Source organism: Salvelinus alpinus, chromosome 29 (assembly GCF_045679555.1).
Source record: "Salvelinus alpinus chromosome 29, SLU_Salpinus.1, whole genome shotgun sequence".
Classification (NCBI taxonomy): Eukaryota; Metazoa; Chordata; class Actinopteri; order Salmoniformes; family Salmonidae; genus Salvelinus; species Salvelinus alpinus.
In genome coordinates, this window is record NC_092114.1 from 42,301,506 (window position 1) to 42,318,991 (window position 17,486).

The following is a 17,486-nucleotide window of genomic DNA, read 5'->3' on the forward strand; positions in this document are numbered from 1 at the left end:
TGATTTATAAAAAAAAATGTTATAGCTCGAGGTCTTCGGGCTATTGAATATGAGACTTGTTTTATACAGGCCTAAGCACTTAAAACCACCCCGTGCTTGTTTCTGTTCAGCCATGCCTGTTACAGCCTCCTATTTCCACTGTGACTTGAGGGAAGGAGCCTGTTGTGCTGCAGCAAATCCTTCAGTTTCCCTCCTCACAAAAATGACTCGCAGGTGAAGCCCATTTCCCAGCGTATTGGGTTTCCGAGCTGACAAAGAATCTTGGGTTTCCAGTGCATATCAAAGCTGTTTAACGGGGCTGAGGAATTTCCCAATTCCCACCCGGGGGCAGGTAGTATACCGAACGGTGGATTTGGGAATCCGTAGAGTGCTGTGTGCAGAAAGCACTCTTGTCACGGACTACGGGCTTTGATGCCACAGAGCTGAGGTATTCACTGAGGACTTTACATGTTGGAACCACACGAGCCACGTTGTTTCTTAGTATTTTATGGGGACTGTGGGGGGTCACTGAAGGGTTACATTAACGTTACATTAGGCTCATCAGGTGCCTCTGCGAATGAGTCAAGTAGACAGGCTTTAATTGGTATTCTGGTCAACTATTTAATGGTCTGATATTAAGTAAATGAGCCATAATGTGTCGCAGCGTGTGAGCACTCGCAGGCACACAACCGAGACCGCAGCGAAAATTGGGGCACATTGGTTATCTTATTTTCATCATGCCGAACGGCGTAAATAGGATTGTACAGGTAGGGGTGAAAGCGAAATTTACTCTATTGTCCCGTGGCCAGGCTATCAGAGCGCATCTGTCTTCGTTGGAAACCATGCAATTGACTGACTTCCTCTCAGGAAGCAGGGGAAGTCATAGCTGGAGTGTGTTGTGTCTTATTGGGCGTCTGTCGGAAAAACATTGGATTTTTTTGGCACTTGCTCAAAAGAAAAGTATTTTGTAAAAAAAAAAAAAAAAAAAAAAAGAAGTATTTTGTCAGTCTCTGTACTATCGGTGTCTTTATGATTCTTGCCTCATGTATTATTTACGCAGTCTGAGGTAGATTAATCGTCAGCGTATGTGCGGAGGGAATTAGTCAAACTCTCTGTTCTCCTTTGTGAGACTGACTTTTTTTGCGAAAACTCCTGAGGCAGGACTTATTTCAGTCAAACTGTAACAAATGTTGCTTATGCAGCTTGCGTTTGTTCACATATGGATGTAGTTTGAGGTGCTTGACTGGACTTTGGCACATTGTTTGTTAGGATGACTAAATCAAAGCGGTCGCTGACACTTTTTAATGCCCCCATGTCCGAACTTGGAGGCCTTTTTGAGGGTATAGAACGTCCTACCTTTGTGGCGAACTGAAATGGGTCAAATGGTTCTGAAAGTATTGAGCGTATTTACCCAGAAGTATAGGGTGAACTGATCCAGGTCCATAGAGCAGCAAGGTCTGCTGGTTATTCATTTTAGCGCAGTCTCAGACCGCTTACTCAATCTTTACGAGGACATAAAGATCAGCTAATGAACCCGTAAATGTCTGCTCTCCGCCGTTCATTTGATGAGTCCGCAGCAGCACAGAATAAAAAGGTAACGCATCTTTCCACCTGCAAACCCCTCGTGTCAACGCAAGTGTGGCACTGCTTTGAGACAGGAAAGAGCACTTCAGCTGTGTTCATTTCAGTGTTGACCTTTCAGTTCATTACGAGTGATAACGGTGTGGATTCAAACGGTAGCCATGCATATACTGTCAGCACTCGTCTGTCTAGCTCCTCTCAACTGTGTCTTCCCAATTAAGATTTTAAAATCTTTATGTACTTAAAAAAAAAAAAAGAAGTTCAATCATTAACCAGAAATCCCTATTATGAATGTATTATGCGCGATGCAAAAAAAAAAGAACATGTGGCAAAGTGAGCTGCTAGCAACAGAGCCAGATGAACAGATTCTGTTTCCTGGATTAGGCTGCTTTTCATGGTAAATGTCAACACCCCCTCCCCCCCCCCCCCCCCTCCCACACACACAGACGCACAAAGCTACAAAGCTGTCCCCCACACTCCTGGAATAGCTCTAGGTCACACAGTCTGGTTTCAGGGACAGTTTGATTTGTGTCAACCTCCTGCCGCAACTCCCTGCCCTCCAGTGTCTCAAAGACGATCGATTAGTTCCTTATTATGATCCCCGGGAGGGCAATAAAAGTTGAAGGTTCTGAAGAGCGGCTGAGAGACAACCCCCCCCACCCTACTCCCCCTCCTTTCCTCCACCACCACAACCATTTTGTTTATTTTGTGGGTCACTGTTTGAACTCCACCTCCCTTGGTGTAGCGTTGGTATTTCTCAACTCATTTCTCAACCCCAATTGCATTCGACAAACAAATCCTCACCAACAAACATACCTTATGAAGCTAGCTTCCTGCTGGTTGTTTGTTTAGCGTTAGCAGGTTCCAGCGCTATCCCACAAAATGGCCCCCAACCGATGCCAACCTAGCAGTCCGTTGTTGTTGTCGTCGGTATCTCTTAAGGCAATAAGTGACACACTAAATTCCAGTCAAATCTTAACTTCTTGAAACACTTCACTATTGAGACACTGCGTCTTGAACCCAGCCATTTTAGCCCACTCAAGCTAATTGCTCTCGCTCAGTCACCCCCGATCTTTTCCTCCCAGCCAGGTCGGCCACAGGGAAAAGCCGTAGCCGTCCATCCATTCAGGGCCGATAACAAACACAAAAAAACGTGGAAACGTGCCTGTGGGAGAGAGACTGGAAGGAGGCCAGAGTGGTGGCAGTATTGAGCCGTATGGATCTGTGGCTCGCTGAGTTTACAGATAAACTCACAGCTACCTGCACTTTGTTATTTAGAGATTAACACACAGACACCCAGGCCTTTTCTCATTCAGAAAGTCATTGACGTTCAGCATGCCCTACTTTTGTTTGCCATGAGAGGAGAGAGGAGACCGATTTTTCTTTTGATAGTACAGCGGTAGCCAATGGTCTTACAGAAGCGGACAATACTGACCAATGACCATTTGAAGGCTTAATATAGCCTGGACACTGTACTGTGAGGTACCATAGCTGGCATGAGTGGATATTCTTCTGAAAGGACGGCATTGCAAGTCAAGTGCTTTCTGATATAATGAGCTTCTCTCGCCCTCATAGTTCATTTGAGGTACTCTTAAGGAAATATCTTAGAGCGGGAGCAGAGCACCAGACCGACGGAGAATGTCTGAGGCAGTGTCTGCCCTCTGTCTTTTGTTTTCCACGCCTGTGAAGCCTCACTGTGTGTGTCCGTGTGTGTGTGTGTGTGTGCCCGTGTGTGTGTGTGCCCGTGTGTGTGTGTGCCCGTGTGTGTGTGTGCCCGTGTGTGTGTGTGCCCGTGTGTGTGTGTGCCCGTGTGTGTGTGTGTGCCCGTGTGTGTGTGTGTGCGCGTGTGTGTGTGTGCGTGTGTGTGTGTGTGTGTGTGTGTGAGCCCATGCGTGTGTGAGTGTATTCATGCGTGTCTGCATACCTTTGAGGAACACTCTTTTCCTCCCCTGTCTCCCCTGTCTTGGGGTGAGTTAATATTGACCGTGGAAGAAGTGAATGCAGTGTGTCGACGCGGATTAGAGGCGGGGCAAGATGGCTCATCCAAGCTACCCTACACTACCCCCACGACCCTTAGCCACCTACCCCCTACTCTAACTACCCCCCCCACAATAGCGCCAGCTCACAGCTAACTGCCCAAGCCATAGAGAGAGCCTCTTTGGCTTCCAGACACCGCCAGGCATAGGTTTGGTGGTTTGACAGGCTTTTAGCAAAGCAACCTGCTGGCAACAGATTGTCTACTGCAACACATACTCTCTCTCTCTCTCTCCTCTTTCTATGTCACTCTCCCTCCTTGTCACTCTCACTCTGTTTCTGCCTCTCCTCTCTTCCTCCTCCTCTTGTCTATTATGTTTCTTTCCCTAGACAAGGTCTCTATGGAGACCGACTGCATCACCACCAAGCCTCCTGCTGGCCACTAGTTGTTCATTAGGAGCAGACAGACAGTAGGAGCTGCTGCAGTTCAGTTCTAATAGAAGCCACAGTGCTGCTAGACCCTTGTTAGCGCAGTCTCTCTGTCTGTCAGTCAGTCGACCAGGCACAGGGCTAGGTGCTGCTCGTTGCTTGTTAAGGGTCTCGGCTAAGGATAAGGCGGCTAAGGCTCTGATTGGCTGTGTGGATTCGCTATGGGCCTTCTCCCGTTCATTCATACCAGTGAAGAGGGATTGTATGTTTTGCATCCGACCGCTCTCCCTCTCACTGTGTTAGTTGGGGTCGTAGCTGGAGGTGGAGAATGTGTTAATGACGTAGTCCTTACCACTTTTGGGGTGTGTGTGTGTGTGTGTGTGTGTGTGTGTGTGTGTGTGTGTGTGTGTGTGTGTGTGTGTGTGTGTGTGCATGTGTGTGTGTGCTTGAAGCATTAACCGATGTCTGTCCGTACTCTATAGAGACCTAGACTAAAACATGATTTAAATAGCCTTTTTACCAATTTGACATCAATGAATGTAAGGGAACAGAGGGGAGGAAGGATCCACTGGCCATGGACACTGCAGTCAACTTCCTGGGCTTCAGGAGGAATGTCAATGGGAAATTGGAGACTCGCGCCGCGGGCTTTGGTGTCTGGTCAGACTGTCTTGACCTCAACGACCTGTGTAACCAGACTGGAGTGGAGCTCAGGTGGACACGGACTGATATGCAAACTGAGCCAGTGACTGCCTCGGACACAGTTGTGGTCAGATCTCAGTGTTGTTGTGGAGGCTTCTGTCACCCATGATGAAACATCTCATCCTGCATCCAGGGCAACACTCCTCGATATCAGACAGATCCAGCTACTGTAACACTGGACTGGCCTGAGGCTGTAGGGGGAAACTCACTGCTCTGGACTGTGCTGACCACTCCGTCTGCCCGTTCCAGAATACTGCCGTCGGCGAGGACATTCTCACCTTTACTATTAAGGCGAGGCTGCAAGTTCTACCAACAAAATATAATCTACCACTCTGGAACCCTGCAAACCATTTTGTATTCTCCATGAGTCAAATGTAATGGAGTCCATTGCCCATGTTGTGAATGGCTGCTGTTCATACAAGGATTTGCGCATTGCTAGACATGACCGCCTTGTTGATCTTGATAGCCAGCGAGGTGAAGTAGTCTCACCACCAGCACACATACAGAAACATTCTTGGTGATGATGTTGTGGGGGGCCAGGGGGAATGGCTCATTCTGGAAGTGGGCTGCTCATTGGACGGCTCCATGGAGCAGGCCTTTGCCAGGAAGCTTCTTAATTACCAGCCCCTCGTGGCACACTTGGACAGTCTCGGGTGGAGGCGCAAGCTGGCGGGGCTGATATTTGGCAGTCTCGGCCACGTACACAGGCGTGCGGTGCGTGGCCTCCAGACTGCGGGCCTGACAAAAAGTAGGGCAAAGCATTTGGCTAGGTACTGCTCTGTTTCAGCTGTCGTGGGCAGCCTGGCTATTTGGAGAAGGAGGTGCTGTCTGTACCCTTGAGTGTCATACATACAGGGACCGTTGAAATGTTTGGATCCTTTTTTAATGTAAATATGATTGGTGGATTCTAATAAAGTATTTCAAATGTGTGTGTGTGTGTGTGTGTGTGTGTGTGTGTGTGTGTGTGTGTGTGTGTGTGTGTGTGAGGTTGCCTTTTTTACTATTGCAATAGGTGAACAACTGAGTACACACACACACACACACACACACACACACACACACACACACACACACACACACACACACACACACACACACACAGAGACAAACAACAACACAAACCTACTACTTTGCTACCTTTATCACAGCTTCCTTCCAAAGAAAAGAGTAATCTCTTATGTCATGCCCTCCGAAACTCTTTCTTCCCCGGCCTTTTCTGGAAAAGCAGCGAGTGTAAAATCGAATCCCAGTTCATTTACTTTCAGGTTTATCAGCACCTAGCACCACCACCACACAAGCACCGTAGCAACGCCGGGATGATTTATTGTTGGCCGTCTTTTGTGGCCCTTTTCTAAGGGCCACAGCATCAGTATGGAGCATCAGTATGGAGGGGACAGCACACCCGGGCTCTGAGTGAGGTTGAATGGAGGTTGGTTGGAGGTTGCCATGGAGGTTGCCATGGGGCCTACCCAGCTACCCAGCTATTCCACATGCACGCACACAGCAATGGCAATGTTTTGTCCAATGTGCAGTCATTACATTGACTTTCTATGACGTTGTGTGTAAAGGAAATTGAGGATGGATGACATAACATTTTATTAACTAGCATGCTATAGTCTCGAGGGGGTCGATGCCTTTGCAAGTCACACAAACAAACAGCATTGTTCAATTTCAGCTTCCCTATTGGCTCCTCGTTAAGCTGTAAGACAAACACACACACTTCTATGGACTTTCACCCCGGGCAACGATTGTGGGCGGAGCTAGACGTCTAATTGAACGCTCATCTGTTCAGAGAGGGGTGTTATGTCTCTTGAGACAGTGGTATAATCCAGCGTGGTTTGTTGAGACAAGTTTCCTCGGAGGTACATGGACAACCATGTTCAAGCAAATAGCAATAGGCCTACCTGGCAGAACACACTATAGATCCGAAACTACCAATGCAACTCTTTTTTGTGTCAACTACGGCTTTGAGTCCAGTGAGAAGAGCGTTGGTGTTCACTTTTCAATGAAACTCAGCGCCTTCTACCAAAGGTGAGACCGTAGCATCCAGAAACGTGTTCACCGCTCAAAGTGTTTCCAAGACAAAAGTGGTGACTACAGGAAAGTTATGTCAGACTCGCACACTGAAAAGTGGTCTCAGAACAGTCTAAATCCCCAACACTTAGTCTATGTTTCTGTTCTTGTTCTTTCAGATAGCGGACGCGGCCAAGTCGTCCTCCGAAGTGGATGAACTTTTCATTGACGACACAGGGTCCGGGGGTTACTACCCTGAGGACGACGACGACTTTAACTCGGGGTCAGGGTCAGGTAAGAGTCTGGTCAACGTAGCCTTCAACTGGGTCAACGCGCACAGGGAGGCAGGCTGGCGGACACAAACAGTCACTGCTGTATACTGTGTCTTTCACCCAGAATAGGCATGTCTGTAGAACTGAGCTTTTACTTAGGCGTTGAAGCACCTTTTGCAAAATGTTTAACAACAGGCAAATGGCCAAAGCAAAGCAGGCTGTAAAAAAGTGATATGATAACTGTAGCGAACTCTGTTTTTACCTCACTTTATCTCCACCTGATCCCATTCGAGAATATCAGGAGGTGGCTTTGTCTGTTGTGATTGCATTAGGAATGGGAATGTAAACGTACTTCTAAAAAGGTTCTCGTGAAAAGCAGGGTTTCACTTGAAGCACAGACTCAAAACAACCTTCGTCTTCAACAGACATTGAACTGAAAGTAATTGAGTTCCGGCGAAGTAGTACAAACTATCTCTTCATCTTGCTCTGCAGGTGTTGGCGAGGAGGTGTTCGAGGAGGCGGTGACCGTGAGCACGCTGTACATTGCCCCCAAAGCAGAACCCACCAAGGACTCCACCAAAGACTTCACTCCTCGAGTGGAGACAGACACGCCCAGAGAAGACCTGCCTAGGGAAACGCCCAGGAAGCCAGTCCGAACAGAGGTGAGGGAACAGAACAACCTACCCATACACCAGACTATTTAGACCGGCCCACTAAGCTAAAGATGGACCAGCCCATTGAGCATTTGCCCGAACTGCCCTATGACCAGTCCTTATCTGCTGCATATGGTAGATATTCCTTTGTACAATTAACGGGTTAGAAATTGCCTGCTATTTTCTTTGAGGGCCTTTCAATTCACCACCCCAAATAATAGTTGAACATGCATTGACCCCAATGAATTCTAGGATCAATAAGGATCAGGTAGTCATCTAGACCCCTGATGTTGATCTGGTCTGTGGTACATTATGCTGGATTACTGAACCAACAGCCATAATCTCACATTTTGGAACACTATCAACTCTTGGAACCACCATGATGTATTGGGGGATTATTTCCTAGGTAAGTGGCAGTCACTTCCCCGTAAGCCAAGTCAAGGACACAGGTTTGTTGCCAATAGTGGTCCCTTTCCTGTTCCCCTAGCCCCTTCAATCATTACGGATCTGAAGAGACTAGGGATGGATGTTAGCAATACGACCTTGGCTATTTGCATTTTGAAACAACCCGAATGAACCAAATATGATCAAAAAATCATCCCTTTAAAGCCTGCGGGGAGAATACAACGCTGTACCGTGAAATATAACATCACAACCAAAAATAGCAAACCCCCCCCAAAAAAACTTTTCTAAACTGAAATAGAGGTGCTAGTCTAGTGTCAGAGATTGAGTTCAACCAAAAGGTTTTATTTGGCTCGCTCAGTTGTGGCTTAACCATTTAAAAGTAAAAACATAGCTATAAAGAGACGAACATTAGGACAATTAGTTGCTTTTAGCAATGGAAAATATACTCACCAATAAGCCCCCCCCCATCCTCGACAGAGCCCTGCTGTAGGCGTATAGGCCGACATTGCTGTGTCGAATGAACGAGTCGTGCGGACCACCTGGCCACTTCGCCACCACATTCAGCAGCGTATTTTGCGCATCACATCACCTATCAACCGCCTTTTCTGTTTCACAGAGTTGAACTCGTTTTGGGACGGTGCTTTTATGGCCACGTGGGCGCCCTCTATTGCTCCGTTCGTACTTTGGAACCCATCGGTGGTAAAGAAATCCCTCTTGACTTCAACCTGTTGTGTGATGGGTGTATGGCGATTGTACGTTTGTTTTGCTGAGGATTGCATCCGAAACATTGGCTCATCGAGGGCTGAAAGATGCCGATTGGCAAGCTCCCGCTGAATAAGTGCCCCCTGCCAAAAACCCGAGGGTGGATAGCACGTCTCTAAAAAACGCAATCTCTGCAAAATGCAGCGTGTGTTGAATCATCCAACAGAGCAAGATAAGCCTCTCATTCGATTTCCCATTATCCTAGACTTTTATAGTGTTTCAACAATAGTTTCACTTTCACACGTGCCTCTGATTTAACAAATGACTTTGGATTGGATTGTTATCGTAAACAAATGCACTGATGTGGTCAAATGTAAATACAATGATATACAATTTTTTTTTTTATTATTACTTATTATGACATTTTCAACATTCTACGCTTGACAAGCAGTTCCCTTATTCCACAACTTGGCAATATGCGTACACATGGTCACGGTTGTGCGTAAATGTACGCACACTCTCAAGCAAATGTTGCTAAATCTCACACTTTGCGTGGAAATGTTCCCGCGCATGATTTACGCCCAGATTTGTGCCTACGCATGATAGACAAATGAGGCTCCAGGCCATTATGTGTGTACAGAACCTGTATCCCTCAATCTGTAACTCTTTCATTCTCTCCTCCCAGCCACCTGTACCCGTCACAGAGGACGAGCGTAAGAACCAGATCACCAGCACCACCAGCATCCCCAGCTCCCCACTGGAGCCCATCGAGGTGCGCTCGGAAAACCTCTTCCAGAGAACAGAGGTGCTGGCAGGTATGTACAGAAACCACACTGGGGTTTGGTGGTTTGGACAGTGGACACAGGATGCAGTCCTTGCACCTGTGTCTACACATCTACACTAGACTACTGTTTGTGATAGACTAGAGGTTGATTATGAGTTGTGAGCTATTAAATAGGAAATTAAATAGGAAATTAGGTTGAATTTCTTATACGACTAACCAGGTTTCCATCTAACCTTTTTATGCGCGTAAAGTACTTAAGCTTTATGCTATTTCCAAATATATATCGAGGGTCTTATTCTGGTGACATGATGATCGATACTTGGCTGCTGTTTGACAAATACAAATAATCTCGCTCTTTTGTATTTTTTGGTTTTCACAGTCCCTTTACTTTTTCTCCATTTAGTTGTGTTACAACCTAAATTTAAAATTGATTAACTAGAGGTGTTGTGTGTCACTGGCCTACACACAATACCCCATAATGTCAAAGTGGAATTATGTTTTCAGAATTTTTTACAAATTCATATAATTTTTTGGGTAATAAAAAAAGTAATAAATCTCTTTGTTATGGCAAGCCTAAATAGGTTCAGGAGTAAACATTTGCTTAACAAGTCACATAATAAGTTGCATGGACTCACTCTGTGTGCAATAATAGTGTTTGACATGATTTTTGAATATCTACCTCATCTCTGTACCCCACACATACAATTATCTGTAAGGTCACTCCCTCGAGCAGTGAATTTCAAACGCACATTCAACCACAAAGACCAGGGAGGTTTTCCAATGCCTAGCAAAGAAGGGCACCTATTGGTAGATCGATAAATATGAAAAAGCAAACATTGAATATCCCTTTGAGCATTGTGAAGTTATTGATTACACTTTGGATGGTGTATAAATACACCCAGTCACTACAAAGATACAGGGGTCCTTCCTAACTCAGTTGCCGGAGAGGAAGGTTACCGTCTCAGGGATTTCACCATGAGGCCAATGGTGACTTTAAAACAGTTACAGAGATTAAACTGTTGTGAACTGCTGTGAAAGCATAAAACTGAGGATGGATCAACAACATTGTGGTTACTCCACAATACTAACCTAAATGACAGAGTGAAAAGAAGGAAGCCTTTACAGAATAAAAAATATTCCAAAACAAGCATCCTGTTTGCAATAGGGCACGAAAGTAAAACAGCTAAAATTTTGCTAAGAAATCAAATTTGTCTGAATAAAAAGCGTTATGTTTGGGGAAAATCTAACACATCACTGAGTACCACTCTTCATATTTTCAAGCATGGTGGTGGCTGCTTCATGTTATGGGTATGCTTGTCATCAGCAAGGTAGTTTTTTAGGATAAAAAAAATGGAATAGAGCAAAGCACAAAATCCTAGCCACGTATGACAAGCCAGCTAGAGTCGTAGTACGGATGAAGCCTGAGCTAGAATGTGAAGCTAACTGAAGCTGGCTTTATAAAAGTAGTATACTCAGTGCTTTCCAACAGACATTGGGAGACAAATTCACCTTTTAGGAATACAATTACCTAAAATACAAGGCCAAATATACACTGGAGTTGCTTATCAAGACGACATTAAATGTTCCTGAATGGCTTAGTTAGATTTTTAAGCCGAATTAAGTCAAAACTATGTCAAGACTTAAAAATGGCAACTTGACAGAGCTTGAATCATTTTTGAAAGAATAATGTACAAATATGAATATAAATAAGACTAATCCAGGTGTGCAATTACTTACCCAGAAAGAGCTCTAATCGCAGCAAAAGGTGCTTCTACAAAGTACTGACTCAGGGGTGTGAGAACTTATGTAAATGAGATATTTGCTCAAATAAATAAAAAAAAAACATGTTTTTACTTTGGCATTATAGGGTATTGTGTGTAGATGGCAAAGAAAAAAATGGATTTAATCCCTTTTGAATACAGGCTGTAACATGACAAAATGTGGAGTAAGTCAAGGGGTTAGAATACGTTCTGAAGGCACTGTAGGTAGCCTATCCGCACAGTATCTGCGTGCTGTTGGCTAGAGGGCGTTTGCCAAGACCAGAGTGAGCTCATTCTCTATATAACACAATTGTTTTTGTGACAACACCATCAGTAGAGTTCAAAATGCGATGGAAACCCATTTAACTTTCTTTTCAATTCAGTTCATTGGAATTTAACCGTAAAAGTTGTTTTTTTATGTGCATTACGTCATCACTCATTTGATGGAAAAACATCTCTGGTGGGAAAATGCGCATATTGTTTTTAATGCCGATTTTTGAATATTCACATTTAAAATCGGTCTCCAATTGGATGGAAACCTAGCTACTGTCGGGTAACCGGACTGCCGTTTGAATTCTTCATTGAGTTCTTGATTACGTCTTCGATTATGAAGTAGGTCAGGTGCCATGCTTTGGATCGATGCCAACGTGTGTCTGCTTGATGTCAGGCACATTTAGTTGGTTGCGTCTTCGCTGCATCTTTATCTTCAGGCACTTGTGCAGCAACTTCATGCTCTGCAACGGGACTCTTGACGAAACACCTAATCATCTATAACACAATCGTTTTAACATTGATGTTATACATTTGGTTTACTTCCTGATCATTCCTTAATCATGCTGTTAATAGGTCTGGGTAGTAATGGTGCAGTAACGCACATCTAAAGGGGAAGGGGGATTTCTCCCAACGTCCGTCAAGCTCTCTAAGCTCTACAGCTTCTGAAAATAACCAGTTTAATATATAAACTCAATTACCCCTCAGTGGGACCTTCCAGAGTTCAGAACGCAGTTTGCTCCAATTTAGTGTTAATTTCCCTTCTAACGAAATGCAAACTAGGGAAATTATCTGACTGGAAATCATACTCACTGATGCAGTTTTCCCTTCAGTGTCAGAGATACACATGTAGTGTGCTGCAAATGGATTGGTACTTTTAGTTCTGCTTTGTTGTGACATCCGTCTGTTAGTTCCCGTGACGAAGTGAAATGGATGAGGATGAATTAGGACGTCAATATAGTTGTGCTGGAAATACACCACATGGTCAAAAGTATGTGGATACCCCTTCAAATGAGTGGATTTGGCTAATTCAGACACACCCGTTGCTGACAGGTGTATACAATCAAGCACACCGCCATGCAATCTCCATAGACAAACATTGGCAGTAGAATGGTCCGTTCTTAAGAGCTCAGTGACTTTCAACGTGGCACCGTCATAGGATGCCACCTTTCCAACAAGTCAATTTGTCAAATTTCTGCCCTGCTAAAGCTGTCCCTGTCAACTGTAAGTGCTGTTGTTGTGAAGTGGAAACGTTTAGGAGCAACAACGGCTCAGCCGCGAAGTGGTAGCCCACAAGCTCACAGAACGGGACTGCCGAGTGCTGAAGCACGTAAAAAATCATCTGTCCTCGGTTGCAACACTCGCTACAAAGTTCCAAACTGCCTCTGGAAGCAACGTCAGCACAAGAACTGTTCGTCGGGAGCTTCATGAAAAGGGTTTCCATGGCCGAGCAGCCGCACACAAGCCTGAGATCACCATGCGCAATGCCAAGCCTCGGCTGGAGTGGTGTGAAGCTCACCGCCATTGGACTCTGGAGCAGTGGAAACGCATTCTCTGGAGTGATGAATCCCGCTTCACCATCTGGCAGTCCGACAGATGAATCTGGATATAGCGGATGCCAGAAGAATGCTACATGCCCCAATGCATAAAATTTGGTGAAGGAGGAATAATGGTCTGGGGCTGTTTTTCATGATACGAGCTGGCCCCTTAGTTCCAGTGAAGGAAAATATTAAAGCTACAGCATACAATTACATTATAGACAATTCTGTGCTTCCATCTTTGTGGCAACAGTTTGGGAAAGGCCCTTTCCTCTTTCAGCATGGCAATGCCCCTGTACACAAAGCGAGGTCCATATAGAAATAGTTTGTCGAGATCGGTGGGGAAGAACTTGACTGGCCTGCACAGATCCCTGACCTCAACCTCACCGAACACCTTTGGGATGAATTGGAAATGCGACTGCGAGCCAGGCCTAATCGCCCAACATCAGTGCCCGACCTCACTAATGCGCTTGTGGCTGAATGGAAGTAAGTCCTCGCAGCAATGTTCCAACATCTAGTGGAAAGCATTCCCAGAAGTATGTGGAGGCTGTTATAGCAGCAAAGGTGGGACCAACTCCATATTATTGACCATGATTTTGGAATGAGATGTTCGACCAGCGTGTCCACATACTTTTGGTCATGTAGTGTGTATCCCACAAACATCCATCTAGTTAGTTGCCTTTGCTCATTTGGATTTGTATGTATATTCCAGAGTTTTCAAATTCTAAAAGCTACATCCAAACTTGAATATTTGTCTAACTAGTGTATTTCAACATTTCTCAAATGATCTACCCTATAGACATGTGAGGCCCTGACTTTTCAAAGTCTGTCTGCTAGGTATACTACTTTTTTCATTTGTTTTCAATTACTGTCACGTTGGCCACATCCACTGAAACCCTGGCCTTGACAAGGCTGTAAATACTGTGGATTAACGCAATGTAAAACCCAGAGACCAGAAGGCCCAGCCCACTGTGCAAACAGACGTGGCTAGCTAACCTCCTCCTGTCCTCTATACCTCTAATTTTCCTCTTCCTGTCCCCCATGGCTCCCACAACTCTAATTGTCGTCATTTCATGTACATTTATCCGCTCCACACCGAGGCACTGCACGGTTTCCAGGAGGGTAATTTTCTGGAAGAGTGGCAGGTTTCTTTTTACCCATGGGGCTGAGGGGCCAGTCCAAGATGTGGAAATAAAACTGAAGCAGAGGGGAGATTGTTTCGTCATGAGAGCCCTAAAACAGATTAAGGACTATAAAGAAACCTCATACAAGTATTAATGGGAAAATTACGAAAGCCTATGTAAAGAATTAGCACACAAGAAAAAAGGGCAAGATCTGGGAGTAATGTCGAGTAGCTTGACAGGTAGATTGCTTACGAAAGGGTACAGTGCATTCAAAGTTCCCTCTCTTGATGCTGTAAGCTTCAGTGTCCTCTGAATAACCTTTGACCTCTGACCTCTCCTGCTCTCTGTCCACAGCTGTCATTGCGGGCGGAGTTATTGGCTTCCTCTTTGCCATCTTCCTCATCCTCCTCTTGGTTTACCGCATGAGGAAGAAGGATGAGGGCAGCTACGACCTGGGAGAGAGGAAACCCTCTGGGGCAGCATATCAGAAGGCCCCAACCAAGGAGTTTTATGCCTAAAGCCCCGCCCCCTCGCGAGAAGATTGACAAATCACAGTGACAGTTTATGGCAGTCCATGACAACGACAAAAGCTGTTAAAATACAACAACAACAAAAAAAGTTAAACATTTATTGAGGAAAAAATACATAAAGGAAAGCTTTTGCATAGAGTATTGTAATTAAGACATTTTCTTTCTTCTTTTTTTAAATGAAAAGCCAAGCATTGCTTATTTTATGGCAAATCTCAGTGTATTTAAACATTTTGTGTATTATTTGAAAAGGCTGAAAAAAACGAAACAAAAAACACAATCTGTAAAGGTGAGAAAAACTGATTCCATCGGTCTTCTGTCAAAGGAGCTGTTTTTAGTCACTGACTACTATTTAACTGTAGCAGTATGTATTTGTAAAGAATATTTTTAAAAGTGGAAATAATTGAATATAATTATTCTGTATCAATCCTACTTCATATATTTTTTTTTATTTCATTTTTGTCCTAGCATGTCTGACATTGATCTCTAAAATGTGTATTTCATTAATTTATCTTTTTTTTCTCAGATGTATAAAAAAAAAAAAAAAGCCTTTGTAGTTTTCATGAAGTCCTTTCGTCTTCATATTAACGCTGATAACGGTCAATGTAAATGTTCTCCCTTCAGGGTTACAATGTTTCTTTTTTTGCTCTCACACCCATCTAGTGGAAAGTGAGCATTTAATTTAATTTTTTGTTTGTCTTGTTTTGTTTTGTTCTCTTTCAATGTTTCTCTTGGTCAAAACCATTTCTTACACAGCATACGTGTTTATAATCGGGAATTGGTCTTTAAAAGCTAAGATGTGGCAGGGGCTCAAGAAAAAGATATAAGATCTACTTTACAGTATGTCTTGTGGATGTTTAATTCATCGCATACGGCTTTTCATATTGCACATTCACTGCATTGCACCTCTGCTGGTCTCATTCAGCTCTGAGTGTTCAGTATATTTGGGGTAAAATTTCCACCCCCCCAATATTTCCCCCTAGTTTACTTTGCCTGTACCACCTCCCCCTCTCACCCCCACCACTCTCTCCGTCTCCTCATGGTAATCAGATTGGACCGGAGCCAATGGACCTGTCGTCCCCTCCCCTTTGTCTCACTCCACCGTGTTGCCAGCGCGCCCAGTGTTTTTGTCTCCCCCGTGTCGATGGTTTAGTCAGGAGATCCTTTCTGACGGCCCGCTATGTACCACTGGACAGGCACCAGCTGCCCATTGAAATGAGTCAGCTCTGTGCGGACCGCGGCGATGTTCCCAGTGGTTCAGAACCAGTTGTTAGCGTGAAATGGAAGTTTGGATCCTTTTTCTAAAGCTTTGAGTGTTGCGGTCAGTCAATGCATCTCGATTTGAGCTAATCCCAATGCAGGCGCTGGTCCGCAAAATTGCTCTGTTTACCGGGGAAGAGCTTTCCTGAGAGCGATAATCAGACAGTGTGAGGTTGGTTACCAAGAACTTTCCCCTCTGCATGAACCTGCAACGAGGGGAAAGGTACAACAGATAGTGAAGTTTCCTTTGAGATGTTGAGCTGTACAGTAGTGTGAAATAGACGTTGTCATCTGAACTCCTACCACCCATCTGAGGCCATCCTCCTCCATGCAACCCTTCCTCCTCCCTCCCCACTCTGCTATACCCTCCAGCTTCTGCCCTCTACCTGCAACCCCCCCCCCCCCCCTCTCTCTCTCTTTCTCTCTCTCTCTCTCTCTCTCTCAGCTTATCGTAGAAAGGAAGGTACTGAACTGCATAAACAAAACCCAAAGACGGTATTCTCACCATCACACATTTTCCCATTATGGCCACATTTATTTCTTTGTTTTAAAACAGATGTTTATTTCTATTAGAGCTCTGACCATTGAGTCCAATTGCTTATTAGTATATGAAAAGATATATTATATATACAAATGTATATTCGCCAATGTTTTAAACCTTCAAAGTGCCTACCATTTGGAAATGTACTTGCTCTCTTGGAGAGAATAAGGAGGTGCGTACATTACACCAGGGGGATGATGATAATGACTGGCATTTTTTTTTTGTCTTACAAAAGCAGACAGTATTGTACCTATACGTTGAAACAACACTACTGAATAAACATTGTGGCCTAATATCGATCTCAGTGTCTTTTCTCTTCACTGTTTTTCCTCCCTCAGGCCACAATCAATGACCGAGGAATACTGTACACTGGTCTCCCAAGACACCATTTTACAGATGCTGATATCTAGGTAGTGATTAACATGAACTATATACCATAAAAGCATGCATTACTTATCCATTAGCACATATATATCGTCATCCCATAACTGATAAATAACTATTTGGCTTTGATTTGGGATTATCAGTGTGATGACTAATCTTTATGAGCGATGGACGGAGCATTATCATTTTACTGAACTAATCTGAATGGGTTTCTGGATTGAGATTAGTATAATGGGGATGTAAAGTGCTAACTGGGGGGATTATCCTGCGTCTGGTTTCCATATCTGTTACAGGAGTGACATAGTGCTCCTGAGGCTTCCGGATCCGTCGTAGACGACAGGTTAAAGAGCATCCGAAATCTTGGCTTAAGAGTGCCAGCGCACTACAACTAGCATGCGATCAAGGTTAGCTCATTCAGAATGGGGTTACTCACGCTCCAGTTGAATAATGGCTGCGAGGACCTCCACGCTTCAAAGTGTTGGGACTGAAGAAGCCATTTGTATTCTCTTTGAAGAAGTGGAAGGATGCGGGATGTGGGAGTGCTTTAGTCGGTAGCGTGGGAGAGTACTGGATGTGAGTTTGTGTGTCTTT

At 44.5% G+C, this 17,486-nt stretch overlaps 1 protein-coding gene across 1 annotated transcript in view; it reads left to right on the forward strand.

The window, feature by feature from the left end:
* Positions 1 to 16,804, forward strand: part of LOC139558756 (syndecan-2-A-like) — a 34,886-nt gene extending 18,082 nt beyond the window's left edge. The window contains exons 2-5 of the mRNA XM_071374170.1: positions 6,855 to 6,969; positions 7,440 to 7,609; positions 9,393 to 9,522; positions 14,538 to 16,804. Coding sequence (XP_071230271.1) covers positions 6,855 to 6,969; positions 7,440 to 7,609; positions 9,393 to 9,522; positions 14,538 to 14,701 — 579 coding nt within the window. The 3' untranslated portion in view covers positions 14,702 to 16,804. The remainder of the gene's footprint in view (positions 1 to 6,854; positions 6,970 to 7,439; positions 7,610 to 9,392; positions 9,523 to 14,537) is intronic.
* The last annotated feature ends 682 nt before the right edge of the window (positions 16,805 to 17,486 follow it).